The 25,663-nt window shown below is 49.5% G+C and overlaps 6 protein-coding genes across 6 annotated transcripts; 2 read left to right on the plus strand and 4 right to left on the minus strand.

The window, feature by feature from the left end:
- The first annotated feature begins 1,175 nt into the window (after positions 1-1,175).
- Positions 1,176-2,429, plus strand: K444DRAFT_607587 (uncharacterized protein). Its single transcript, XM_024879198.1, has 2 exons — positions 1,176-1,769; positions 1,852-2,429. The coding sequence occupies exons 1-2, from the start codon at positions 1,504-1,506 to the stop codon at positions 2,066-2,068; spliced, it is 483 nt and encodes a 160-aa protein (XP_024743059.1). The 5' UTR covers positions 1,176-1,503; the 3' UTR covers positions 2,069-2,429.
- A 1,429-nt stretch (positions 2,430-3,858) lies between these two features.
- K444DRAFT_517723 (uncharacterized protein) lies at positions 3,859-5,130 on the minus strand (the record flags this gene model as incomplete). The annotated part of the gene is made up of 3 exons (XM_024873800.1): positions 3,859-4,284; positions 4,350-4,507; positions 4,563-5,130. 3 exons carry the CDS (start codon positions 5,128-5,130, stop codon positions 3,859-3,861), a joined length of 1,152 nt encoding a protein of 383 aa, XP_024743060.1.
- A 3,687-nt stretch (positions 5,131-8,817) lies between these two features.
- On the minus strand, positions 8,818-9,240 carry K444DRAFT_607591 (uncharacterized protein; the record flags this gene model as incomplete). Its single annotated transcript, XM_024879199.1, has 1 exon — positions 8,818-9,240. A coding segment is annotated over exon 1 (214 nt), but the record flags the coding sequence as incomplete, so codon positions are not given.
- A 3,942-nt stretch (positions 9,241-13,182) lies between these two features.
- K444DRAFT_701798 (uncharacterized protein) lies at positions 13,183-14,600 on the plus strand. Its single transcript, XM_024888038.1, has 2 exons — positions 13,183-14,367; positions 14,421-14,600. Exons 1-2 carry the CDS (start codon positions 13,514-13,516, stop codon positions 14,569-14,571), a joined length of 1,005 nt encoding a protein of 334 aa, XP_024743062.1. The 5' UTR covers positions 13,183-13,513; the 3' UTR covers positions 14,572-14,600.
- Positions 14,601-20,910: 6,310 nt separating this feature from the next.
- On the minus strand, positions 20,911-22,159 carry K444DRAFT_164953 (uncharacterized protein). The gene is made up of 2 exons (XM_024870686.1): positions 22,158-22,159; positions 20,911-22,062 (listed from the first exon to the last, which is right to left on the minus strand). Exon 2 carries the CDS (start codon positions 21,674-21,676, stop codon positions 21,092-21,094), a length of 585 nt encoding a protein of 194 aa, XP_024743063.1. The 5' UTR covers positions 21,677-22,062; positions 22,158-22,159; the 3' UTR covers positions 20,911-21,091.
- A 150-nt stretch (positions 22,160-22,309) lies between these two features.
- On the minus strand, positions 22,310-24,703 carry K444DRAFT_580940 (amidase). The gene is made up of 4 exons (XM_024877723.1): positions 24,561-24,703; positions 24,423-24,503; positions 23,772-24,376; positions 22,310-23,726 (listed from the first exon to the last, which is right to left on the minus strand). Exons 1-4 carry the CDS (start codon positions 24,617-24,619, stop codon positions 22,633-22,635), a joined length of 1,839 nt encoding a protein of 612 aa, XP_024743064.1. The 5' UTR covers positions 24,620-24,703; the 3' UTR covers positions 22,310-22,632.
- Positions 24,704-25,663: the final 960 nt, after the last annotated feature.

The raw sequence follows: 25,663 nt of genomic DNA on the forward strand, positions 1-25,663 counted from the left end.
TTTATGGTTGACAATTTGCCTTTTGTCTGGTGGAACACCGTCGCTTTTCGCAGTACCGACTAGCTTGACAAATAGCTTTGATTCTGGGATCAGAATGAAATACTTTCCCAAAGCAGCGTAAAGATACATTCACGTTACAATATGCAACATGGCAGCTAAACCTATAATGAATACATTAAAATTAGACATATGCATCCTCACTCCCACTTTTGTCGAACAGACTAAACTAAGGAGCATAATCAGAGGGCTAAGCTGGATACTCAAAACGTCTGACAAGAAATAACTTGGTAAGTATACAGCGTATCGCTTGCTCAAATTTCAAACTTCAAGCTTATAAGGATAATCTAAGTTCAAGTATCTGTTATTAAAAGCATAGCTTTTCTCTTAATTCGATAACCTTATATAAGGGCTCGGGCTCTCGAAGGGCAGAATCGGGGTGAGAGTTTGGGAAAGTTGTGAGGCTTCGGAGAAAGAATATTAAATTGCGCAGTGGGATTTCGGAGGAGAGGATGGATAGAGGTTTTTGTTGTGGCGGATTGGAATGACTGAGTGGTAACTTCATGCAGAACGTGGCTACCTATGGAAACTTATAGAAGAACGCCACACTTTCACGTGACATCTATAAAATGCGTAATAAAATACGATTGCTGTAAATATAATTGTGATGTGCGCAGGGTCACACGTGACCAAACTGCATGTGACAAACCTCGAGTGTCGAGGGTATTAATTAGGGAGATCGGCAACTCTCTCATGTTATAATCATACCACTATTTATTATAGGCTTTAGGCTTATGAATTACTAATTATATGTAGGTTATCGGGGCCTCTTATTTAGAGGAGACTTCCCTGAACCTTACAAGAGAAATAAAGATTAGTTTTATATTAAATTTAATACTATAATCTAGAGTACATAAAAAGTAGGTTAAATGAACCGGATACTAAAACACTCCTTATATATAAAGGAGGTTTATAAGCTAGAAGTATAATTAAAAGGTTATTAGGGGGCAAGTTCTCAAGAGAGGTGCGGGGGGGGAAGGGTGGTTTTCGCGAAACTAGCGCGAAAAGCGCACGTTCTTACAAGCAGCTGTATGCACAATATAATATATTGACGCGAATAACTCCATCTTATCTCCGACCCTCTCCCGATGATGCTGACTTCGCTTCTACTTGCCTCAGCCGGCTCGGATGCATCACCCTTACGGTGCTGCCGCTTCTTGTGGCTTTGTGAAGGTGCTGTGGTTGGTGAGGTGTGGGTGCACGAAAATGAGTAAAGCACATGACAGCGCGCACCTTCGGCGGGGGAACGGCACGTAGGCAACCACGTCTGCTTTGGAATCGTGGTCCTGTCACCTACATTATCAGGCCATCTCCCCGCAATTCACCTCATCCCTTCTTCCACTCGAGGCTCTTCCAACATCAACCTCATCCAACCCAGCATCAATTCAATCCTTCCATCCAACTGCACCCAACCTCATACCAGACACAGACGTAAACCAGATCACAATGCCTCTAGCACACGTCTCCCTCCCCGTCTCCTCTCTCTCCGAGTCGACCGCCTTCTACACCACCCTCCTCGCGCCCCTCGGCTACGGCATCTACCTCTCCCTCGAGGAAACCGTCGGCATGGGTCCTAAATACGGCGCGCCTGATTTCTGGCTGCATCACTGCCCGAAGGAGAAGGAGGGAGAGAAGGAGGGCGTGAGTAAGACGCATATCTGCTTCTCCGCCTCTTCTCAAAAGCAAGTGAAGGCTTTCTACGAGGCCGGTTTGTAAGTATTTCTTTTTCATAGAGCGGGGAAGTGGGCGCTCGCAGGAGAAAGAGAGAGAGAAAGAGGCTAACAAATGGAACAGGAAGGCGGGAGGAAAGGATAATGGAAAGCCGGGAGAGAGGAACTACACGAAGGGATACTATGCGGCTTATGTCCTGGATCTTGACGGCAATAATGTCGAGTGTCTTTACTACCAGCCTTTGTGGTTGACGGCGATGCAGTATGCACCGAGTATTCTTGGTGCTGCTGCTGTTGGCGCGGTTGCTTGGTGGGGTGGGAATGCTGGATGGGGATTGTGAAGGAGAGGTGGACGGTATGAGGGAGGCCTGCTTGAGTTAGCTACATCAGGTCACATCCTTTGGCTTCTTCTCCGAGGTGATTGGCCTCATCGTCTCCTCAAAGTGTTCTGGAAAAATTGTTGGAAAAGTCTTGATGTATGCGAGACGATTATAAATAGACCTTCGACGAGATTAGGGGCAGGACTGTCTCAATTTGGCTTGGTCTTCGCTCATGTATGGGACGGTGTAGTAGACAGCTGACAGGTGCTTTTGTGAGCCTTGGTTTTTTTGGGGAGAAAAGGTCAAGTTCCGTAGTGGTTATTGTTCTCTACCTCCTATTATATGCAATTCAGTGTTCAGTATTCACTCACCAAGATTCCTCCCACAAGAATGCTTTGGAGCTTCAACGGGGCAGTGAAGTTGACTGTCTCAAGCTCAAATTATGAACAAGCGCACTTGCGATATTCTGCACAAAGAGAATTCCGAAGGGCCGAGTTCGTACCAAGGTGCAAGGCTTGCGAAATCCTTAAAGGTTCAAAGGGGTCGATTCATCGAGCTTTCGGAAGGTACTTCTTTTTGAGATCTGTGAGTGTCTAAGGGTGGATAGCCCAACACAGATCTCGAATTTCGTTATTATAAAATGGTTCAACTCAGATCCGCCCCTAACCTCAAAGTGTTCCACTCTGCTCCAGCAACTCCGTAGTTTGCAATGCTTAGCTAGCGCACTATAACCTTAAGGACACGTATTTGTTTCAATGTGCTGTGAGCATGAATGCTTGTGTACAAAATTTATTGTGTTGCTAGTACCATACCACCTGCACTTCTCAATCATTGTTATTTAACCTGAATCCCAACGATGTCTGTGTGCTCGCCAAGCCGCGGCGGTGGGGCAAGTCTTCGCCTCGCTACCAGTCACCGGGCTACAAACTCTTGAAGCCTTTTCAAAATGTTATAGGGTTTGGTACGTCTTTCTTTTTCAGAGCCTCAGACTCCTATATCAAGAGAATACATCGATCTATAGCGCGCGCTTGATCTAGCTTTGATAAGGAAACATTCCGGCATGGAAGACAGGGAGAGCATATTTTATAGGCTCCTAAGCGCAAAATAGGCTAGGAACAAGTCCAGAAACGACAAGATATCCTTACAAGCCATATTTCTAGTATCCCGCAATGAAATTGTTCAAATACCGGCGAAGGAAACATCCGGGTTTACGTATAATTCGCTAGATAAATCGGTGAATAGTATTCGACTTCTATTATTTGAAGAAGGCTACAATGGTCATAGTATTATATAATATAACCTGGTTTATAAGATGCTTCGGGAAAAGCTTGTATATTTTGCTCTTTCATATACCTAGGGGCAAGCGACGGATAAGATACTTATAATCTTCGTTAATGGGAAGACTTTCAGTATCCGTGAGAATCTATTTCGTATATTGAAAATTATCACCTTACTATTATTCCCTCACAATAACAAGAATCAGCCACGCACGTTGCTCTGGATTGATGTAATTTGCTTATAAGTCAATTAATACCAAACAAAATACCCCGGAAACTTGAGGCTTGGGCCTCTATTTTCTAAAGGGTTTCGTTTTGGGTTAGTCTGGTCGAGCTAAGTAACAATGAAAATTTGAACCCTAAAGTAATAACTAAAATAAGATTAAGTGTTCGAGTATTGTTTTAGGAATTCGTTTTGAATCCCTGCTTTCCCATTTATGCGTAATCTAGAGATGTATTTAGAGGGATACTTCATATAAAAGGCCACTCGAAGCTTGCAATTTATTTAGTGAAGTTACTTTAATTAAACCTGTTTTAATCATTATTTCCTTCATCTCCACTTTCCTCATCATCTCCACTTTCCTCATCATCTCCACTTCCTTCTTCGTCTCCACCGATTTCAGCTAGAGCGTCCTGTATCTTATGATCAAATCCCATAGCGAGGTCCTCTTCATCTTCTGGGCTGCGCTGCGGGCAACCGTCTACAATTGTGAATGTCGAGTCATAGAACACTTCGGGTAAAAACTGGTCAGAGATTCGCCTTGCTAGAGTGAGCAGCATTGATTTTCGAAGGTATGGGCCTGGTGTAGCCCAGACGTAACCTCTTGCCTCAACACGACGCAGCCATTCTACATTTCCCAGCTTCTGTTGGTGTAAAAAGGTGATTACATATCGAAGATATAAATATCTGCGAGCTGGTCGGTTAGGTGTGAGGAATTCGAGAGTCTTTCCATCGATGTCCTGAAGCAATTGTCAGCACAATTCCATTATTTAGTAAACTCGGGCTAGGGATTCAATAAACATACTCCCCACTTTAGTCCAATACTAATCATATTGGAGGCAATCGAATGATCAACCAACACACATCGCCAAACAGGTTCTTCTCCGGTCTTCGGCTTGTTGGGAACGAGCACAATCCAACCATTATCTAAGCCGCCTTTAATAACCGTATTAAGTGTAATTCCTTCGCACTTAGATTAGAAACGTGCTCAATGAGAGTTAAAGAGTAGCAAACATACTATTACGAGGCTCAGATAGAACAGTTTCACGAACGCCAAAGAGATATGCAAGCTCGTCTGACTCGAGGGATTTCGGGACCAGATGGGCACACTTGACGTGTTTCTCGGGCTGCCATCCAGTGAGATGACAATATTTTTCAACCAATCCAGAATCTGTACGTCGTATTGCACCGTAGAATGAAAGTACCGCCTTTGAATATGCACTCTGATCGAATTTCTTTCCTTTTCTCTGCTTGCCAGACGCGGACATGATCTTCGCCATCAACACAGAAGAGTATGCACCCTCGACAGTAGAGTATTGTGGCAAAACTTCATCAATATCATCCGAGATTATCTTCTTCTGGCGCCTGAGAGTTATTAACTCTCGCTCCTTTTGGTTAACTTCCAACTCTAATTCTTTTACGGCATCGTCATAATCTTCATCGGCTAGGGCCTTGCGTTTTTTGGCGTTTTCAAAATAGTCTTTGAACTTGCTATTGACAGCGAGATCGGCCGAGATGCTCTCAATCTTCGCATCAAGGAAATCATTGGTAGAGCTTGTGGTCGATAGCTGAGATATTGCAGTCATTGCGGATGCTGTGCGCTTGGATAATATCTCCATGTCCTTTAGACCGGATGGTGGGACGATGGAACTATAGCGCTCGGGAATTGGGGGCCTGGATGCCATAGTGTGGTGAAGTTGGGAAATGGAAATTTTTGAAAGAGATGAAGAAGATTCAGAGTCGAAAAATTGGTTTCTTTTAGTGGTTCTTAACGCAGTCCAAACCAAAACGTTTAGTGTTTGGACTACAACTACTTGTACCAATTACAGATTTCGGCGCTAAAACTGCGTGCGCACCACTTTCTTGTGCGCACCTTTCCTGCCGACTTTCCACCCTCACAACTTCCCCATTTCAAGTCTGATTATAATGAAAAGTGGACTCAAATACTCGCCTATACGAGTCCTTCAAAAATATAGAAACTATTTATATTCCTAAGCGTAGTTGTTAACTTACGAAATTGTCGATTTGGGAGGGACGGGGCGGACCCCGTAGAGTCCAACCCTCAAAAGCCGATTTTAGTGAGAGTTTCATTAGAAATGGCTATATCATAATATTCTTCAAACCAAATTTTGTCTCCCTAATCTCAGGACTTAGCTGAGAGTATAAAGTATCTTTTGGGATTAGGGGAACAAAATTTGGCTCGGAGAGTATTGAAATGCGGCCATTTCTAATGAAATTCTCACCAAAATCAAATTTTCTAGATTGCCTTGCTTTACCCCCCCCCCCCCCCCCCCCCCCAAATTAATAAATTTTGTAATTTAAGAATTACGCTTATAAAGAGAAAGACCTTCTATAATTAAGAAGGGCTTATATATACGAGTATTTAAGTTTACTTTTTATTATAATTAGACTTGAAATAGGGAAGTTGTAAGGGTGGAAAGTTAGTGAAAAGTTAGTGAAAAGTTAGTGAAAAGATACGTATAAGAAAGTAATGCATATACCAGTTTTAGTGCCTTGTGAAGTTGTGAAGACATTGGAGATCTATAGAAACGGTTTGAAGGAATTCGCCTTGTTCCTTGCCACTACATTGTTCCATAGATTCCTGGACCTGACTACGAGCGATTTTAAGTAGGAGAGATAACGATGGGGTCCGCGCTATTTCCCATTGGCTGTGAGCTCCTTCGTCAAAGAACCTTGCCACATTTGTGTGGGGACATCTTTGCCCTCTGGAAGAGAGGACGAATTTTGCTATCTTGAGCAAAGGTGTAATATTTCCTTACCCAATTAAGGAAAGAACAAACTACCGTAGAGTCGTTTCATGACACAAATCGAAAGTAAGTATAAAGGAGTCCTGCATTCCCTAATTATGACTTTGCAAATAGCAAAAACCCATCTTGTCGACAATATGGCAAGGCACGATTAAGGACAAGCCAGAGAATAAAAGAAGATGACGGTCGTGCTATGCGCAAGGTATATTGCTACTTGCGATTCATTGATGTGCATACAGACAACGCCCATATTCGCGTGGGTGAGGTCCGGACGAGATTTCCGTTGTCAATATTGGTGTCGCTGTCAGCCTGTAACGACATCGCTACCCACTGGGGAAAACAGGCGAAAAAGATTCAAGGACAGAAATGTTTTAGTGAAGACATTGAATGTCGATCTCAATTTAACCAAGCCTTTTGTAGTGGTCTCAAGAATAGCGTGAATGGATACCCTCACCCTCTCCTTGTCTTGCTCTTGGTGGTGGAAGGTCTAATTCCGAGTCTTCCAAACCCACAATTTGGGTCATCGTTTTAAGTTGCATAGATATCCAACTCAAGTCTAGTGTTCTTCGACTCCAAAGTCATGGTGTACTGCCAGTGAATTCCCTGCTCATGATGTGTGCTTCAAATGTACCAGAAGTCCTTGGGACAATTGAGTAACTCACACAAGCTTGGAAGCTACAATTCCATTATTCCAGGCTTTCTGGTACTTTTGTAACTTCAATTGTCCTAGCCTAGCTAACACATTCATTCCTCCTCCTTCTGACCTCTTTGCCATTGTATAAAATAGTAATATCAACACTGAAAACACTAAAAACACTAATCTTAGAGCAGCAACATAAAAGCACATGACAACTCTCACACTACATACGCCCTTGCATCACACCGGCTGCCAGCATTATCACTGACCACAAGTCTATTCTATGCAAGCTCCCGACTCGGTAGCACTTGCCCTCGTCGTCCACACTCGTGGGACGAAGGTCTTGTCAACTTTCACCTTGGGGGAGCAAACACGTGAGGTGTGGAGCGCTTTTGCTGTGCGCCAAAGCACAACAGCAATAGCGTTGCATCCCTCGGGCAGCATCGGTGTTGACTTGACATCAAATCTCGCTGATGCTGTGCCCCTTGAGAACGAGAACTCGTTCGACGCCTCCCTTGGTTTAACGCAGGTGAAACAGCAAACACGTGATGGGCGCACGAGAGCCTCGAATGCTGTGCCACTGTTAATACTTGACACGCACCGGGCCCGCCGATATCCAACAACACAAAGAAAGAACGTGAGAGCGATGTTTGCGGAGCACAGCATTCGCTGCACGTGCCCGAAACAGAACAGGGAGTCGAAGCCACATTTTCCTCACGTGCCCCGCTACGTTCCTTTGCTGTTGTAAAACCCCTCCCTTGCATGCATCCAGACAACAGACAATAGCACCTGCGGAGAAACACGGTTTGCAGCGGGCTTTTGCTCGCAGGATCGGGTCGTCTTGGAGGCCCGAGTGCATGCGATGACACTTGCCATTCTTTGGTGAAGCAGTGAGACGTTGAAGCTGCGGATGCAGAGTTTGAGAGGGAGCTTAGAGCAGCAGGAGTACACTCACGTGGTAGAGAAGGAAGTTTCGCAAGCGGAGTTGTATAGTGCGAGATTGAGAAACTAGGGGTTTGGAAAAAGCAGGGAGAGAGCTGTTGTACGACACCGGGAGAGAATTTGAGACAAGACAGCTCTCTGTGGGGACGCCGGTCTTTGTGTGATCGAAAAACGAGAAAAAGAAAAGGCGTTCGTGGCAGGTACTGATGTCTTGCAAAGGGATGGGACTGCCAGAATGAGAATAGCGAGGCTTTGGTTTTGTGATAGGTGAGCAGTTCGTCTTCAAGAGGCTGAGTACAAATGACATGTTTCTCAACATCTTCGACCTGAAGACACGGGCCCCAAGCCTTGCAGCCATCGATCTGAGACGAAGATCGAGTACGCACAATCGAAAAGGGTCCGAATTGGCTCAGCTCCCATAAGCACTGCGCAAGCCTGCATAACAGAAAAAGTAAACAAGAGGGAACTTTTCCCTACCAACAAATCATGAACTTCGAACCAGATTCCAAATCCCAGGGCGGCACACCCTCTCTGCCCCCAATTCTGCACAATGATTGGCAAGTAAGGTAGACGGGTAGGTAGCCTCGTACCTGAAAACAAAACATAATCTTCATTCACCGGCAGCATGTCTTAGATCCCGAGATCGAGATCGAGTAGGACCGAAAGCGTTTTCCCAGACCCACGAACGAACACCTTCACGGTTCACCATGGTGCCAGGATCTTCCCCGGCGACGACATCTGTACCTGGAGCCAATCCCACAGACACAAACTCAATCGACCAAAGGGAAAAAGCAAGGTCAATCAATCAATCAATCAATCAGTCCCACTCGGGTTCTCAAGCGAGAAGAAAAACTCTTCAGCTAAGCGCTGTCTCAAATGACGAACCCTAAGACAACAAGTGATACTTACAGTAGGGTGCCATAAGTATTCGCACAGGGTCTGTGCTCATCAGCCAATCACTTCTCTTAGAAGTCTCAGTGTGAATCTGTAGTTGGTTGAATACAGTGGGTCCGCACGGGCCATGTGCGAATACTTATGGCACCCTACTGTACAAAGTCAGAAGAGACAGCTCAGCTCAGCCCGGATCGCACATGAACATGGAAGGATGGCCTGAGGGTCCTCCTTCCACAAGCTCTACGTATCGGGTATGAACCCTGCTTGACAGCGGGACGACCATCAGCCTCAAGCACCCGGAAGTCGGTCCAGACCGAGCATCGGCCTGTGCTCCCACCCCCCCGACCCACGGCTTGCAGAAGTCTAGAACGTTGCCCCATTTGCCACATTGCCATTGTAACGACCGTCTTTTTATTCGCCGACGAGCTGGGGAGAAGGATTTGGAAAGAAGGTTCAGAGGATTTTGAATAATGTTGAAACGGTGCGGAAAACCTTTTCGGTTGGCAAGGGGAGGTGAGTGACACTTCACACACTCTCATTCCAGAGGGTTTGGGGGTACGTAGATGTGTCATAGCGATGACTCCTTCTCTTTCCCAATTTCCCCAGCAACACCTCTGTTAAAAACAACCACTGATCTGTTCCGTTGGGAGTCACAAACGACCTCAGACCACACCTCCAAACGAACAAATGAAAATTTTTCACCCACGGAAGCGTAGCGCGTGGAAATGCTGGGCCTTTCTCTAGGCACCACTCAGCTGGGAACTGACGTTGGGAATTACCCATTCCGTCTTGTAATACAGCAGGGTTGACTGCCAATCAGCAAGGTAATTGTTTCGAAACATACATCCTAAAAGCGCATGCAAGCAGTCATCAAGCACGCCCCGGGCTCCAGGACTGGGCCCGCAAGAATATACGTGTGAGGCCAGCATCCAATGCCTTTGTTTTGCTGAGCTCGAAGCTCGCAACTCGCCTTGCCCATTGGATTTAAAGGCCTGCGGGGGCCACTCATCGGGGAATTTCCCCTCGCGGTCCGGTTCGCAGAAGGGGTTCCGTTCGTCTGTTTCGCTGCTTTGCTTGGTGCTGTACCTGAAGCCGTGCCTGTCTTGTCCTCACCTCATCAGGAGGCGTCACATCATCCTCTGCATCAGCATAACGTAACAACCGCCTCACCCTCACCCTCACCCTCCAAACGCCGCGCCCTCTTATTCCCATATTGAAAAAGCGCCCCCCAATACCCGTGATCTTGCCTCTGATCGTTGCATGAAAACGGAAGACTTCTTCCCTGTCCTTATCCAACCAAACTTTATTTTATGAAAGAGAATTTTCAGATATGGAGTTTGGGGGCCGCGTTCAGCCCTGCAAAGCAAAGAATCAGGCCCGGGACAAGGACAAGGGCCGCGGGATCGCCACGCATAGACGCCCCTCCTTCCCTCTCCCACCCAATCGCCTTCCCTCCTGTACAGAGCAGAGGGATCTGAAACGAGCTTACCAAGATTAAGTTCGCAGTGTTAAGATTTTGAGTTGAACAACGGTGGAGCAGGGATATTATTAATAGGTGGGCATAAAATATGGGAAAGTCTGTCGGAAGGGAAGGGGATGGCTGTTTTGTTGTGCGAAAGACGGGCTGTGAGTGGAGGAGGAGAGGCATGAGGTGCGTTCTGTATCGTGCTTACCTTCCAAGGCATTATCCCAGCTGCCTTCCGGGCGTTTGCCGGGTACCCAATCACGGGGAGGAAGTTGATGGGAAAGTTCAATAATCTTTTTGATTTGATATGGTTTGGGTTGTTGCGGCACTCCCGCAAGCCTTCGGCAAGCCTCCAGCCCTTCCTTTGTTGAGGGCTGGCATTGCGCAATGCCCCAAACTCTCTTCACCCGGGAGTTGGGCACCGGTTTGCTTCCGCATAGTGCTCTGTTTCAGGCACTCCTTGCTCGCTCGCATATTTTCAATATGTATGTGGAAGTAGAGCTTGGTTTTGAGTGGAGATCGTATGCAGTGAGTTGTGGCAGAAGCATGATGGTATCATTGTGGAGCCGAACGTTTGAGTATCTTTGTTTGCGGAAGCATGACCCATGAAGCTGTTCAACACATCATTCAAGCTCCACACCCGCGAGAATCTTGGGGTGAGCACTAACTAGCTGCACTCTATTTGCAGCGAAGGAAGGGTTTGCTGGTGGAACGATTGCATGGCAAACCGTTATTGCACGTGCGATGGTGAGTTGTCCAGATCATGCGTGCGGGTTGATGATGCCATGCAGATGGACGTACCTCGATGGACGTATTACTAGTTTTGGTTGTGTAATTGATACTTGTCCGCATCCAACCAGCCTGCTGGAGAATTGTGTCTTGGTACCCCTCAATTGGATGAGGGGAAAATAGAACCCAACGAGCTCGCGAACCACGCGCAAGAGAAGATCATCGCTCCTCGCTTGCATCGATCGACAAAGCCCAAGCCGATCCCGTGCGTGCTGAGAATTCCCCTTGGTGCCGTCTCGCCGCTCTGTCCCGGCTCATCCGAGTTACAAAATGTGAAATGTTTTGCCCCCAAAACGCCATTTCCATCTTCTAGCTGTATCGTGACCAGTCCCCTGTCCTCCGAACTCCCGTAGACTCCTTCAAATCAATAATAGAATGAAAATGAAATTTGACGTGGAAGAAATTTCTTCTCCCGGATCAGGGCGGCAAAGAAATTCAGTGGGATGGGAGCGGTAAGTCCCATCCCCAATGTCAATTCCGCGGGGTGACTCCTGAAGATGGCTGGCATCCAGACTCGTCGGGCGGAAGGTGGCTTCCCCGGATTTTGCTTCTAGATCTTCCCGCGTGACTCCTTAGCGGTTTGGAATCAACGTTGAGAGTGGTAAAGTGACAGTAGGAAGGGACGGAAAGGAGAGAGCTCCGGACAAGCTACGGACGGACGTGGTGATAGCGAGAGCGAGAGCGACTAATGAGGTCTCGGACCCCGTGATACTATTCTTCTGAGACTGCTAAGTACCGTAAGTCATGATGACATTCTGTCAGGATGGGATTGCCATTATTAATGATGGTGAGATTTGAAATTAGATAGAATCAGGCTTTGATCACAAGTCCACAGATGGTGGCGGCGATGACCGAGAAATGTGTGTGTGAGTTTGAGACTCTGTCTCGCCATGATGTGCAGGCGAGACATGGTGATGTTTGATTGCTATACTAAGCTCGTCTTACCGATCCTCCCAACGAGGGAGGCTCGGATATATCCCATGACGAGACGAGGGGAAGATGACAATTGCAATTCCAAATTGGACCTGTGTAGGTCTCTAAACAAAAGTATCGCTGACAACACGGAGACTGCAAAGCCAGAAACATGGTAATGTGTCATCCAAGCGCCCTTCTCCCAATCCTGCAAGTTGCTCCTGATGCTGTCCTTGCTCCCTTGTGGTATGATATCCTGTGTCCGTCCGATGCTGAAGATGCCCAAGGTTTGAGAAAAAGAAATTTGTAAAAGTCCGTGTTATCGGAACGAATGTCGCTCCTGCCCCCGATGCTCCAATGCTGGTGACCCAAGGAAATTTTTTGATGCCGAGACGAGATGTGATGTATGCTCCATACAATGCTTTTTGTACAACCCATATCGTATTAGAACGCCGGTCCTGATGAAGAACGTGAGAGGAGGTATGGGTATTTGTGTCGTAAGTGGAAAGTCTGAGAACGCCGTAATATGCAAATCGGTGTAAATCGAGAGAGATGTGGTAGATTGAGGGAGGTTTAAGTTGATTGCCTCCTGGAGTATCGAGACTGATCAAAGGAGCTGGCGTACGCCCTCAAAGCCTTCCTGGATTCGTCCGAAAGCTGGATGGGTTCGGCGGATATGGACGAGTGGGTGCTCTGCATGGAGAACAGGCTTGATTGTGAGCTCGAAGGAGTCAACACTGGCTTGGTGCTGAAAGTGACTGGTGAGGATCGTGGCCGCGAGGATTGGTAGAAGTGGGACGCTCGGGGTGAGGGAGTCGTGCCGTAGGGTTGTGCGTTGCTGAAGTTGTACGCTGGCTCCATGAAGAAACCATTTGATGGCTTCTTTGTCGACCAAGAGGCTGGCCCACGAGGAGATGTTGGTGACGAGGCTGTGGAGCCAGGATTCGATGCAACTTCGTACTCCGCAAGACGGCAGGCTTCAGAGCAGTAGACGTTTCCGTCAGTTTGCCTGTCACAGGCGAGGCAGAAGGCTGGTGACCAATCCATATCGATCGTCATTGTGTGGATGTGTAATTGTGCTGAGGAGCTGGAAGGTTGAGGGTGGAGGAAATGTTGAAAGAAGGATCGTGTCGAAGTGAAGGCGGGACGAGTTGCTTTAAGAAGTTTCCAACGAAGCTATGGCGTTTTTCTCTGGTTGAATTCGTCGTACCCGAGCTCGGTGAAGTGCGAATGGTGTGACTCAAAATGTGGAGCCTTGTGCGAGGTGAGAGAATGAGGGCGGACTTGGTGAGGCGGCTGTGGCAGCGTTGCAGAGGGCAGATGCTCTAATTGTGGGAGGGAATGATGTGATGTGTGATGCGGTAGATGTTGACGACAAAGAGTAGAGGAATGGTGTCAATCCCTTCATCTAGTGCGGAGGAGTAGAATCTTGGAGATGGTGATCTCTGTGCAGCAGGGCGGGACGAGGAGGAGGAGGTTCAACATATACAAATGGGTCGAGTTGGTCGTGGACTGGGAGTTTGCCTGGTCCTTGCAGCAGCAAGTGCTGGGGGGGTCTGCAGATGGCTTTTTCCCTCGAAGCCAAGCCGTTTCGGGGATGGCGCGCCTCTGTGGAGCAGCGTCAGGCAGGCAGTCTGAGGGTGGGCTGCGGGCTGCTGGTTGCTGGCTGCTGGCTGCTGGTTCGAGCCTGGTGGTGCTGGTGGTGTGGCAGCAGCAGAATTTCTGGCTGGCTTGGCTGGCTGGCGGGGGTGGGCAGGTGGAGCGGATTTGAGCAGACCCTTTTAGGCTTGGTCCATTTGCACGCTTGCGCTGCTGCAACTCTCGACGGAAACACCGCTGCTTTGGCGCTGCACACCCTGCTGCCGCCGCTGCACTCGCCGCTCCACTTCTTGTCAATGGCTTCAAGCAGCGAGCCGGCGGGCGGGCTTACGGCGGCGACGTGGGATGTGTTTGGGAGAGGACAGGATGCGGTTAGGGCCAGCGAGGCCCGCATTGGCGTCACCTGCACTGGCAGGGCTCTGCAGAGTGCATGCAGCATTTTCCTACAGGGACTCACCGGCCGGGGTGCCTTCTGCTGGCCGCCCTTTGCTGCGCTGCTGGTCTCTGTTGCTGGTCTCTGCTGCTGGTCTCTGCTCGCTCTCACAGGAATGCTGGAGGGAGTGAGGGAGTGGGGAAGGGCGCTCTCTGTCTGTTCTCTGTTCTCTGCTCTCGGCGTCGCACTGTCGCAGATTCGCCCCTGCAACACCACCCCGTCAGGCCAGGTCAGGATGCCAAATTTGCACAGGGAACAACACCTCCAGCCTGCTTGGATTGGGGCCATGGGGCAGTCGGCGGTCGTCATTGTCTGGGGGTTGCTCACGCACGATTCCCATCAACCTGGCCGGAGTGTGCAATTGCACCAGGCCCACCTCACCAGGTATCTCGCCAGCCTTCAAGCACACAACGAAGGAGTTTTGCCGATATCTTCAGCCCTCCTTTTTGCACTCACGTGCAGTCCTCCGTTGTAGCAGCAGCTTGCTCAGGGCCAAAGAAACTCTCTGCAGGCTCGGTAAGACAGCAAGCCGCCACTCCAGCGCAGCAGGGCAAGCAGGGCACCCCATTTGCAGGCGATGCAATGTAAATAGCAGCAATTGCCGTACCCTATCTTGGCCTTGCCTCGCCAGCCTGCCCTGCCCTGCCCTGCCGCTCCAACCTTGACACCTTGTGCACGCTTCAAAGCTGAGACGCTGAGTCTGGCTTGGTGAGCAATAATGAGCATTGACCACAGAAGCGAGAAGGGTCTCATCTGCCTGCTTAAAGTGGCAGCAGGCAGGCTGCCCTCCCAGTCAGATCGAGCAGAGTGTCTCTCCTCTGACTGGGCACGAGAAACGCGCCTAACCAGATTGCCTCCAGCCAGCATACGGCTCGCCGCGGTCTGATTGGCCCGTGCTGCACCTCCCCAATCATTTGCCAGCCTTTTCTGAATGCGGATCGGTCTGCATCGAGGGCGTCGTGAGGTTCCCCTCACTGTGGACCTGCGGTACGATGCCCTCGTCCATTGCGGTTCTGCCCGCGCGCACTGGAGATGGCCCGTCGAGGCCGTCTCTGGAGTGCAATTGGACCGCTGCTTCGGCAGCATGCCGTCGTCCAATCTGGGTTGCCAAGTCACTGGGACGACCACTGCTGCTGGCTGCTGTTGGCTCCTGTCTGTTCTGGTGGTTCACAAGCAGATGTCTCATTCGACCAGGTGTCCATGAATCTTCAGCAGAGCTGGTGGTGGAGAACGGGTGACGGCTATGCAGGCACCGACCAGAGAAGGTTTACCTAGCCTTCCATGATGCCAGTTTTGCAGAAACTATCTGCCCCCCCCATACCCACGTCGGTGCCTCAAGCAGTCGACCACGTACTTAGTATCAAACTTCGATGTCCGACCCTACTGGCGCACGTTTCAATATGGAGTAGCGAGATCGTCATAATCCACGCGCGCGTCTCCACTGAAAGCACGGGGATACAAAGCGGGATGCACTGTGTTCAATGCGTTCCTACGGAGGATAATCTCCAGAATTAGCTTGACATTGAGCCAAATTGGATCTGTCCGCCAGCCATCAACATCGTCAAAAGCCGATGAGATGAGACATGGCCTTGGAGGCTTGAACATCCTGATATGGCAAGGCCTAAAAATCATTTGCTACGCTTGCCGCCGGCGATAGATTCTTTTCAGCGATGCGCGTCTAGCTGGAAGCGATCAGACCCTTAATGTTCCAAATTGGTGCTGGACAACCAAGTCAAATGGACAAGAGCCTTGAGCAGTAATGAACATCATCCACGACAATTTGACGACTGGCTTAAAGCTTCAGCAGCGGAAATAACAATTTCTCTGCAGCGGCGGCAAGGGCGAAAAAGGTAACCCACTGCAGCGGAGATTATTACCCTGAAATATGATCTTCCTTATCCCTGATGCTCGACAAGCCAACCAGCAGCGCCGACTTGATCCCTCCCTCGGTGCCCGCGAAGGCAAAATGCCGTCTAACAAACCACAACCGTACATGAGAAGGCTTCAGTTGAATTCCTCTCCAATGTTGAGGGTGTGAAGAACGTTCGCTGCTATTGGTTTCAGAGACAGCTAGCATACCACAGCAGTGGGTCAATTTCATGCAGCGGGGACGATCAAAGTGAGACATCATCATGTTTCTTACTATCAAGGAGAGGTATCTGGACAGTGGCATCGACTGGACAACTTCACCACAGCCTGAAGAATGCAGAGTAAATTACGACTGCAAGTAATTTATTTGCTGGGTCGCGGACTCTCCACTGTGCTGCACCCTCATAAAGACGTGCAGAATGCAAACTGTCTCGTCGTCATCACAACCCCACTCCTTCTCCTATCCCACCTTCATGTTCAACTTAGGCACGCAATCAATTGCCGCACCAGGGAACCGCAACATACAACCTACACCCTATCTTAAGATCTGGTACCAATCACGACCTCTCGTTTGCGGTACGATCGGAGTTTGTCTGGATCTCCAGGCTAAAGTCAATGCCAAAGCCGCCAAAGCCCATCTCCAAATTGCTATCATTACTTTATTCGAGGCGGCTATATTTACGCTTTTTCGAAGTGCAGGCCGGGAAATCCAAAATGCTGGGCGGCCGATCCACAGTGTGAGAAACCTGTTGGAATCGTGAGGATTACGTGGGGGTTCGCTTCAAAGTTCAAAGTTTGAACTCAAACCGACGAAACATAAATCTGCTCATCAAAGCGGCCGAACAAGTTGTGCAGATACACTAGTTTCCAACCACTGTCCGGATGAATGCGACGATTTCAAAGATTGTGCCCCAAACGTCAGCATGCACATGATGGGGACGGTTTCGATGATGGCATGAATCAGCCATGGGGTCTTGAAATCGCGGGTGAAGATTGGGATGAGCATCAAGTCTCAGCTCTGATCGGTCATACCGGGCACATCTTCTGAGGGCACGGTCGAGGAGCTGAATCATCGTCCACCTGCTCAGCTCGTATGGAAACACGGCTGACCCCTTTCGCCAGAGAGGCGTTCTTGACTGTCATCAAGTATTGAATTTTTGAACGTCGGCCAAGAATAGAAGAAAGGAGGAGAAAATGAAACCGTCAGTCTGCTACAAGCGTCAGGCTTACCAGGAAACGATGTCAGAGGTTCTCTACGGCTCGTATATTCCCTTGCTGCTAACCTACGATTGTGGCTTATCTATTGATTGACATGACATCGCAAAAACTCAGGATCATTCCGGACAGATAGACGAGGGTCGAGATGAAGCATTTCATCCTATCTTAGCATCCATGAACTCTCGATCATGCAGCACGCATGCAGTACGGAGTACCTACTCTCCTCGTCCATATCGAAGTCTCCAAGACTCGATCAATCTCCAAACTGTAGTCATGTGCGCCGAGCGGCCCGCGGGCGACGCTAAATCCAACTCTAAAAAGAGGACCCCCCTTAGTTTCGGTTGTACCCATGCGGAATCGCGGATGGTTATCAACCCGTCCGTTTATGATTTTGTGCGGACGCGAGAAGCGCATCGAAATTCAGCAACCACCATGGTGGTACTGACGACACTTCTGCGCACTGATGTCTTCGCAGGTACATGGTTGTGCCGCTTTGTATCCTGAGTTTGGAGCAGTTTCAAGATTCATTCAATCTTCTTCAGATGGTGATGGAAGAGAACATTTGACCAACACTCACATGGCGCCTCGTGGCAACTACTCCACAAAAAACTTCAATCACATCTCAAAAACATTGCTGCAGAAAATCCCCGCCCTGCGATCGTTCGAATCCGCCTTAGGGAAGGCTTCTCCTCTGTCTTACTCAGCTCATGAACCATTCCTTTCTTTTTTTCTCCACACCACCACCCCAATCCACATGGGAGGGGTAAACGCTACTGCAAGCACACAGACCCCCAAATGACGAACATCTCATCGGTAATCTGACAAGGGAGAGAGCAGCATATCATTCGTCGTTTTCCAGATCCTCCCCGGTTCTCGCGCCGACCGTGTCTCACCTCCATTGGCTGCTGCCAGGGTTGGATCACTTCTCCCCTGCCTGCATCTGATGCATCTTCTCAGTCAAATCATCGTCCAAGGTCCAGGGTGCGAAGACGCAAGCCCCCACGTTTTCTTTTTCTCGTGGTCGTGGCTTGCCGAAGTCTGCGCTGCCAGTTTCAGTCATTCAGCTTCCCTGGAGCCACGATTGACGTGATGGCGTCGTCGAGATGGGTCTTCTGATATGCCACTTTCCCTATTTCGGCCGAGGAGCTCGTCGTCGCCAACCTCGTGACGGCTTGGAATGGCTTCATGTCGCTTGTTGTTCTGCCACCCGCGCCAAGAAGTCTCTCCTTTTCCCAGTACGGGATTTCGCTCGCAAACTTCGCTTCGCCGAAATCAGTTGGAAGAAGTTCTTTTCGCCTATCGCTCTTGTTCACAAATCTATTTTGAACGCCGACAAAGTTTCTTCACTACGGTCGCCATGGCCAAGTTACGCTTAAGTCCCCGAGGCCGTCCAAATGATCTTCGCCGCATTGCTTCCCTACCCTTGCCAAACGCTGCTTGAACACTTTCATCTCCCCTTTCCATTGGCTATTTCTGGATCGAATCGGAGATTTGTATACATTCAAAGGGTTCGTCCACCAGCTCCCCCACACGAAATCTTGGAAACCTTGCAGCGGCATTGGAAACATCCTCTCCTAACCGATGTTGTCAGGATGCTCACGATAGCGAACATTGTGGCACCACGCTGGCGCCATCTTTGAAGCTGTCGATATCTCCCATGGGCTTCTCTGGCGCAATTGGCCAACTCGCTGGCTGTAATCTGTCACTTGACCTGTGCGCCGTCAAATCTTTAATGTCTTATTTTTTGCTTGCGGGCCCGGCCGTTGGACGTTACGCTAAACTGCTCACGGGCATTGCTTTTAATAATTGGCTGACGCAGGGACCAATTCTTTCCAGGAACGAACGGCAGGTTTTTTATTTCAAGGGCGGCTGGCTCGCGACTATGTCCAAGAAGAGGTTAAACTGAGCAACTCCTGATCGGCGTCAATTATTTAAAAAAGGTGTCCAAGGACAGGAGGTCAAAACGTTTCCCGTGTTGGGAGGCGGCTGCTCCCGAGAAAGACTGCTTCTCTTTGGACCAGAGGTGGAAAAGGATCCACCAAACATACCTTCTTTGAATCGTGGCTACATGATCGTCCAACAAGTTGGCATGATTTTTCCCTTGGGGAAACGAACCACAGTCGGACGTTTGGTCCAGGGTCGAGATGAGCTGGCATTTCCCCGCACTGGGGAGAAAGCCCCAATGGTTTCAGGGCTTCACGAACGCCATTTATGATTTTGTACGACATCCTGGAGGAAGCCAGACCAATCTCGTTCGGTTCGTGCGGTTGCTCTGCTGATGGACGCCGAGTTGCTGTGCCACCTGCTTCCTTCAGAAAGGGGCTATTGATTCGTTGAATATGGTGGTGGCATGCCAGTCGCTGCTTTGAAGAACCAACGCTGGCCTCTGAACCAGGGCGAGTCGCTTGTGTTACAGTCGGTTGAATCGGCAGCACCCATCCCCGATCATCTCCTGTTGGTTACCTGCAAGCTGCAAGCTACAAGCTGCGAGAAGTCGTCAGCAGTCCCAAGGCTCCAATCAGGGAAGCTGGTGCCGTGCCTGGTGTGTCATGGAAAAGCAAGTGGTGACGAGGTTTCAGGGAATGAGTACATAACGTTTTGTATCATTCGTGCTCACAATTGTTTCTTCAACGACGATCAAGTTGACAGACGGGATTCATTCTGGAAGGAAAAGGTTGGACTTGGACACGATGATCTGTGATACTTCCGGATCGACGATTGTCCTCGTCTCCGTGCCTTGATTCCTTCGCCAGGAGCGAGCCGAACGCGAGAACGAGAACGAGGGCTGCGAGGTACAGTACATTCATGAATCAGGACATCAACATTTCAGGCAGGTCTGACTGTTCCCAGCATGCCATTGCCACCAGGAAAAGGGGGGCAAAGGCCAGGTGGGAGGCCTCATCTAAAATTCGCCCCGCGTTCCGTCCCCTCTTTGTTACCCCTCATCACACATCGCCACACACACCATTCCTTCCTCATCCCCCATCCAACCAACCACGCCCCCAGTTTCGAAAAAGTTACCAAATGTTTTCAATGCAGCCTCATTCAAGGGAAGGATGGCTTGCGGAATACGGTAAGAATGTTCTATTCCAAGAAACAACCTTACCTAGGCAGACCCATCATTTGACCCCGACTTTCAGCGCCGTCACGATACCAATGTCTCGTTGGCGAACACATGGTACAAGCCCCTGTCGCCTTCGCATCCCTCAGCCTTCCCCATCCCCCATTTTCAATATCGCAAAGTCCCAATGCCAATCACAGTCCGAAACCTGAATTCGGATCTCAGCCTGTAATCACGGACACGAAAACGACATCCTCTTCAATATTTTCCAAGACAGGGACACACGCTCAGCTGCGCAGCCACCACGCAATCCTTCCTTCCCCATGACCGCGCCTCTCATCAACTCGGAATCGGCACCGAAGCCGAGAGACCGACGGTGGTCACTCTGCATGCGCACGCTATGGCGCACCCGACGGCGAGGGTGTGCGGGGAAGAGAAATGTGGGAGATGGAAGGATTACCCCTATTCTAGCGTCTGCTGCTTTCTCCCCCCTAACTCCCTCCAGCACATCGCCCCTTTCCCCGATTACCCCTATTGCAGTAGTCTGTGAAGTTGCGTCACGTACAGCACCTAACTGCACGTATCTTCTCATTTTCATTTCAAATCGTCGTTGCTTTATTACTTTACGCACTGGTCGTCAATCCTGGGTAAATAGACAGCAAAACGCAAGATAGATTGTGTGGATGCGGCGTCATGTGCGCTTTGCTCCCCTCCCCCTCTTCCCCTTTCGTTCCTTGCTTGAGCTCGTCAAGCCTTCTTTGGTTGGCTGTCTCATTACAACTCCACCTTTTTGTCTCTCTCTCTGGTATAGAAATCAGACCATCGTATCATTATCGGCATCCAGCCGGCGAAGTCCGCTGTGGCCGAGTGGGCTTCCACGCTCGGCGGCTGGGGAGGGTTACACAGCACACGGACGGACTCGGACACGAGAGATCGAGATCCGGATGCCCATGCTCATGCTCATGTTGTGTTACCCCAGGTTTTCCTTCTCCGCGTTTCCATCGCATTGGTGCTAGCGTTTTGTGGGCATGTCCTTTTTCCTCTTTTGTCAGTTCTCGAGTTTTGTCGGCGCTTGAATGAATGGCGCGCCCGGGAAGGGGGGGGTTCATCCTCGTATCGTTGGTTTGAATTGGAGGAAAGCTTGGAGGGCTTGCTCCGGTGATGAGCGGATGGGGGAATTGCGTGATGGAGGAGAGCTTGCATGTGTGACCGAGGAAGGCATTGGGGGTTTGGGAGATGTGCTCCGTCTAGGCTTTCAGGAAGGTGTTTGGTTTTTGGAACAAAAGGAGAGATGTTGTGAGATGTGAGATGTGATGATGAAGGCTGGAGATGGGTAGGCGAGGGTAGGTACGGGCGAAGGTCATGCGTGGAACGGATAGTGCGGGGGTTGTGTAACGTGGTACTTTTCGGGAATAGGGCAGGGCAGAAAGGGGGTCGTGTTCGGTGGAGGGGAACGAGGTAATTGGGATGCTGTGCAGGCAACGTGAAATTGGAAAGGGAAACGGTCTTGAGCTTACTCAACAGAACGCTCAAGTACCGATACATCTTCTGCGATCAACTATATGGAAAATGTGGAGAAGCCAAGTGGAGTCTCATACGTTTTTCGAGTGCATCAATTTCTTAAGATTCAAGTCGTCGACACCTCCTTCCTATCAATAAAGAAAAACTATTCTATGCTTGGTGTAGCCAGCTGTTCTACTTATATTCAAATATGGCCTGCCGGAATACACTCGGAAGGTACTTCTTCAAGTCGAGTTTCTCTTCACCTATGTCTTTCGGCACCTTGGTCTGTAGCATCAATCAGCCCTTAAAAGCAGTTCTTCTCATGTATCGCGAATCAACAAACAACCAGAAGCACGCCTCCGAATGCCAGGACTCCCCGCCAACAACACAATGCATCCAACCAAGGTAAGCTTCTTTGAATCCGTTCTCTATGCTAGTGTCAGTGACCTTCCTATCTAATACACAGCTACGTCGTTGGAAAGCGCAGGCATTTGCTGCCCTAACGTGTATGGGGGTACTGTACCATCATGACAGCATCAGCATTACTGACAGCAGAAGTTTCATCCAGGTCTCCAGTCACTTATAAATGACAACGTGTCATCCAGTGCTGTACTTGTACCTGTTTTATTGATAAAAGAACCAACCCTTGCCTTCCCTCGATCTCGCTCCCCACTTCCTTATTCACAGTTGTGCACTCCAAGTCGGGACTTTCCTTCATCCAAAGGAGTTCGAGCTCGGAAGGTTGCAATAGAATTACGCAAACTCCATTCATTGTCCCTCTATTCGGTTCTACGATATCCAATTTGAGACGTCTCAAAGACCCAAACATCCTCATGATTCAGGTAGTCCGAGGTTGGAAGTTGTTGAAAGTTTGAAATCCGAATAGCGCAATATTCTCAATCTAGATTATATCTATGAATCTTGTAATTGTACAAAATTTACATATCTACAATTCTTCTCTCATCTTCTCATCTCGAAAGGCTTCTGTGATCATCTCTCTAGCTCGTCCTCTTCATCTCCTCCCTCGCCCACTCAACAACATCCACCCAAATCGGCGGCGTGCTACTGCACTCCTGCCCGATCTCCTCACAATCCCCTCCAAACCACAACAACTCCTCCTCGGCAGCCCACTCCCCCATCCCCATCAAGCCCACGGGGACCTTCCCCTCCACCGCCTCCTCCGCAACCTCGCCCTCCCCCTTCCTGCCCTCAGGAACCACAAAGCCCGCCGGAACACTGATACTCGGCAGTCCGCAAAAGTTCCCCATCCACACATACTCCATCGTCTTCAGCGTCTGATCCCCGTCGCTAATGCCATACTTCAGATCGACCGGCTTGCCCACCTTCCATCCAGCGCAGGCCGTGGTGGGGGTGACGATGATCATGCCCGGGTGCTGCGTCCACAGCCATGCGAGATGCTGCATCAAGACGTGGCGCAGCTTTTGCGCGAGCAGGAAATCGGTAGACGGCGTGACGTTGCCGAGCGCGAGCATGATCCTGTTTGCGGGCGTGAGGCCCTTGGTCACAGGTAAGAGGGTCGCCGCATCGGTGAGCACGGTCATTGCGTGCGCAGTTTGGCCTTCGGGCAGGAAGGGGATCTGGATGTCGACGAGCGTGTAGCCGTGGTCTGAGACGAGACGGTCCAGCATGCTGCGGCACAAGGTTTGGATTGCAGGCGTGGCGCGCGAGAACCACGCTTCGCAGATGCCGAGCACCTTCTTGCGGTTTGGGGACGGCGTGAGGAGTGTTGGTGAGGGTGCTGCGAAGAGAGATTCATCGTCGGGGGCGCCGAGTACTTGGTACATTGCGGACAGGGAGTGGATGTCTGAGGCGATGGGACCGTTGACTGCGCAGGTGCTGGAGTGGTTTAGTGCTGGCTTGAAGGAGAGGCGTCCGTGGGAGGGCTTGAGGCCGTAGACTGAGCAGAAGGAGGCTGGGATGCGGATGCTGCCTCCGCCGTCACCGCCGAGAGCGATGGGGACGAGGCCTGTGCTTACTGCGTAGGCACAACCGCTCGATGACCCCCCGGTGTAGTATTGCGAATTATATGGATTTGGCGGCGTCCCTTTGAATGGGTTGTTGCCCGAAGTGTCTGGACAGATCAGCTCGCTTCTAGAAAGGGGGAGAGGAGACATACCTAAACCGAATTCATGCATGTGCAGCTTCCCAACATTGATAGCTCCTGCTTCCTCTAGCTTCTTCACGCACCAACTTGTGATGGAACTGCCATTTTTGGGTTTTCCAGTGTAGTCGTTCTTGGAGCCCAGACACGTGATGTAGCCTTCGATATCATACTCATCTTTGATTGCTGTCGGTACGCCGTCCAGAGGTCCTAGCGGACGCTTCTCCTTGTACCTCAAAGTGGAGGCTTCAGCGGCCGTGAGAACCAGATCCACTTTGCTATCAAAGAAAGCTATCGAATGCTGTCCAGGAGGCGAGGTATCTTTCCGGATCAAGGGGAGAATGGCCTTTGCAACAGCGGTAGGTGTGAGATCTCCTGAGAGATACAGGCGATGGTAATCAGCAACGGTGTAATATTTTCTTGATAGCTTCTTCGCTGGCGCGTGGCCATTGGAACCGTTTGCGAGATCTTTCTTGGCTTCTCCAGATGGCTCCGGAAACGGGACGACTGTTGGATCAAATCTCGGCGGCGTGTTCTCGATATGGACCTGAAGTTTCCGGAGATTCGCAAAACCAGTGTTTTGCCATATTATGGTACGTATGAAGCCGAACCATTCAAGTCTAGAGATGTGAGCGGATGTTTGGGAAATTGGGGAGGTGTGCAAACAAGAGAACGGAAGTTGTCAGGTTCAACCAGCCTCTCACGGGCGGGTTGCTCTTCCTGCTATTTTGATATGGAACATCTGGTCTGAAGTCGTGAGTTAGCTTTCCGTACCTGTCGATCTTGTGATGTGGTGGCACTGACCCTTGTATCGGTTCTGGACCCTGGATCCATCTCTTGCCGGCGTCCGGAGTCGTCGCCATCGCTAATGTAAGAGTAAGGGGCAGTTGAAGGATTCGTTTGTTGATGCGATGAGACGGGATCGTATTGGAGAAGTACTATTTGTGCTTAAGGTGTTGCCTAGGTATGGCGAGTCAGGAGTCGTCACCTTGTCTTTATCACATGTCGATGCAACGATCGAGGTTCGAAGTAACCTTACCGAACCTCGCTTATTTTTGTGACAGGGGAAAGCTTACCTCGACATCTCTTGAAAACTGCTTCCTTTTTCTTCTTCTTTGTGAGGAAATCGTATCCTGCAAAGGGGAAAGGAAATGAAAAAAGAGTTGGTTCTCAAGAAAGTCTCTTTGAGAGCTGGTTTATACAAGAACCTGCAACCCTGGAGGTCTCAGTCGCAAACCCGGCACGGGGTCGGCATAACTGCAAACGGGCTTCTGATCATGGGTCTGATGATATCCTTTCATTTATATCATCTGATTTTGCATGAGGAAACTCGTTTATTATCAAGTGAACTGGATTATTAGTAGAATTTCGAGATAATAAACAGGTTGAAGCGGGGAATATTGCTCCGGGTTTCGGATTTTGACTAGATGTCCAAGCGGACCAAGCAACCTAGAACATTCACTATCTGTCAGAATATTACTTGACAGCTAGCCGTCTGCCTATGCTCATGATGTTTTTTGCCTTTTTCGCGTTCTGACTGGGACGATACTCTCTCCGGGCTGAGAAATCTCGCATTGCACTGGTTGATGAGTGAGAACGAAGCCTTTCACAGCTGGAAGCAAAATGGGGTAATGCTTCGGAGCCCTGGGCGAAGTCCCTTCTGCTCATGTGCTGACATCCAAGAGGTTGTTTCCCAGAAAGAACTTCTAAATGTGAGGGCAGTTGAGGCATTCAAGATTCACAATGCTAAGCTCAAGACAAGACGGAACGGGATATGCTAATTACAAATAATTTCTTCCCAATTTCTCTTTCCCTTTCATCTAAACCCTGGTTCTATTCTCAAAGACTCATCGATGTCAAGTGAATTTTGACTGAGCTAAACCCCAGAAAATGTTATTGCTCTCAAA

Source organism: Hyaloscypha bicolor (genome assembly GCF_002865645.1).
Source record: "Hyaloscypha bicolor E unplaced genomic scaffold K444scaffold_15, whole genome shotgun sequence".
NCBI lineage: Eukaryota > Fungi > Ascomycota > Leotiomycetes > Helotiales > Hyaloscyphaceae > Hyaloscypha > Hyaloscypha bicolor.

Coding starts and splice junctions, on each gene's coding strand:
- K444DRAFT_607587 (XM_024879198.1), top strand. CDS start 1,504: ATGCCTCTAGCACACGTCTCCCTCCCCGTCTCCTCTCTCTCCGAGTCG. Junction 1,770..1,851: donor GCTTTCTACGAGGCCGGTTT/GTAAGTATTTCT, acceptor CAAATGGAACAG/GAAGGCGGGAGGAAAGGATA.
- K444DRAFT_701798 (XM_024888038.1), top strand. CDS start 13,514: ATGGCTTTTTCCCTCGAAGCCAAGCCGTTTCGGGGATGGCGCGCCTCT. Junction 14,368..14,420: donor CACCAGGCCCACCTCACCAG/GTATCTCGCCAG, acceptor CGATATCTTCAG/CCCTCCTTTTTGCACTCACG.
- K444DRAFT_164953 (XM_024870686.1), bottom strand. CDS start 21,676: ATGTATCGGTACTTGAGCGTTCTGTTGAGTAAGCTCAAGACCGTTTCC.
- K444DRAFT_580940 (XM_024877723.1), bottom strand. CDS start 24,619: ATGGCGACGACTCCGGACGCCGGCAAGAGATGGATCCAGGGTCCAGAA. Junction 24,377..24,422: donor CTGACAACTTCCGTTCTCTT/GTTTGCACACCT, acceptor TCACATCTCTAG/ACTTGAATGGTTCGGCTTCA. Junction 23,727..23,771: donor CATGCATGAATTCGGTTTAG/GTATGTCTCCTC, acceptor TGATCTGTCCAG/ACACTTCGGGCAACAACCCA.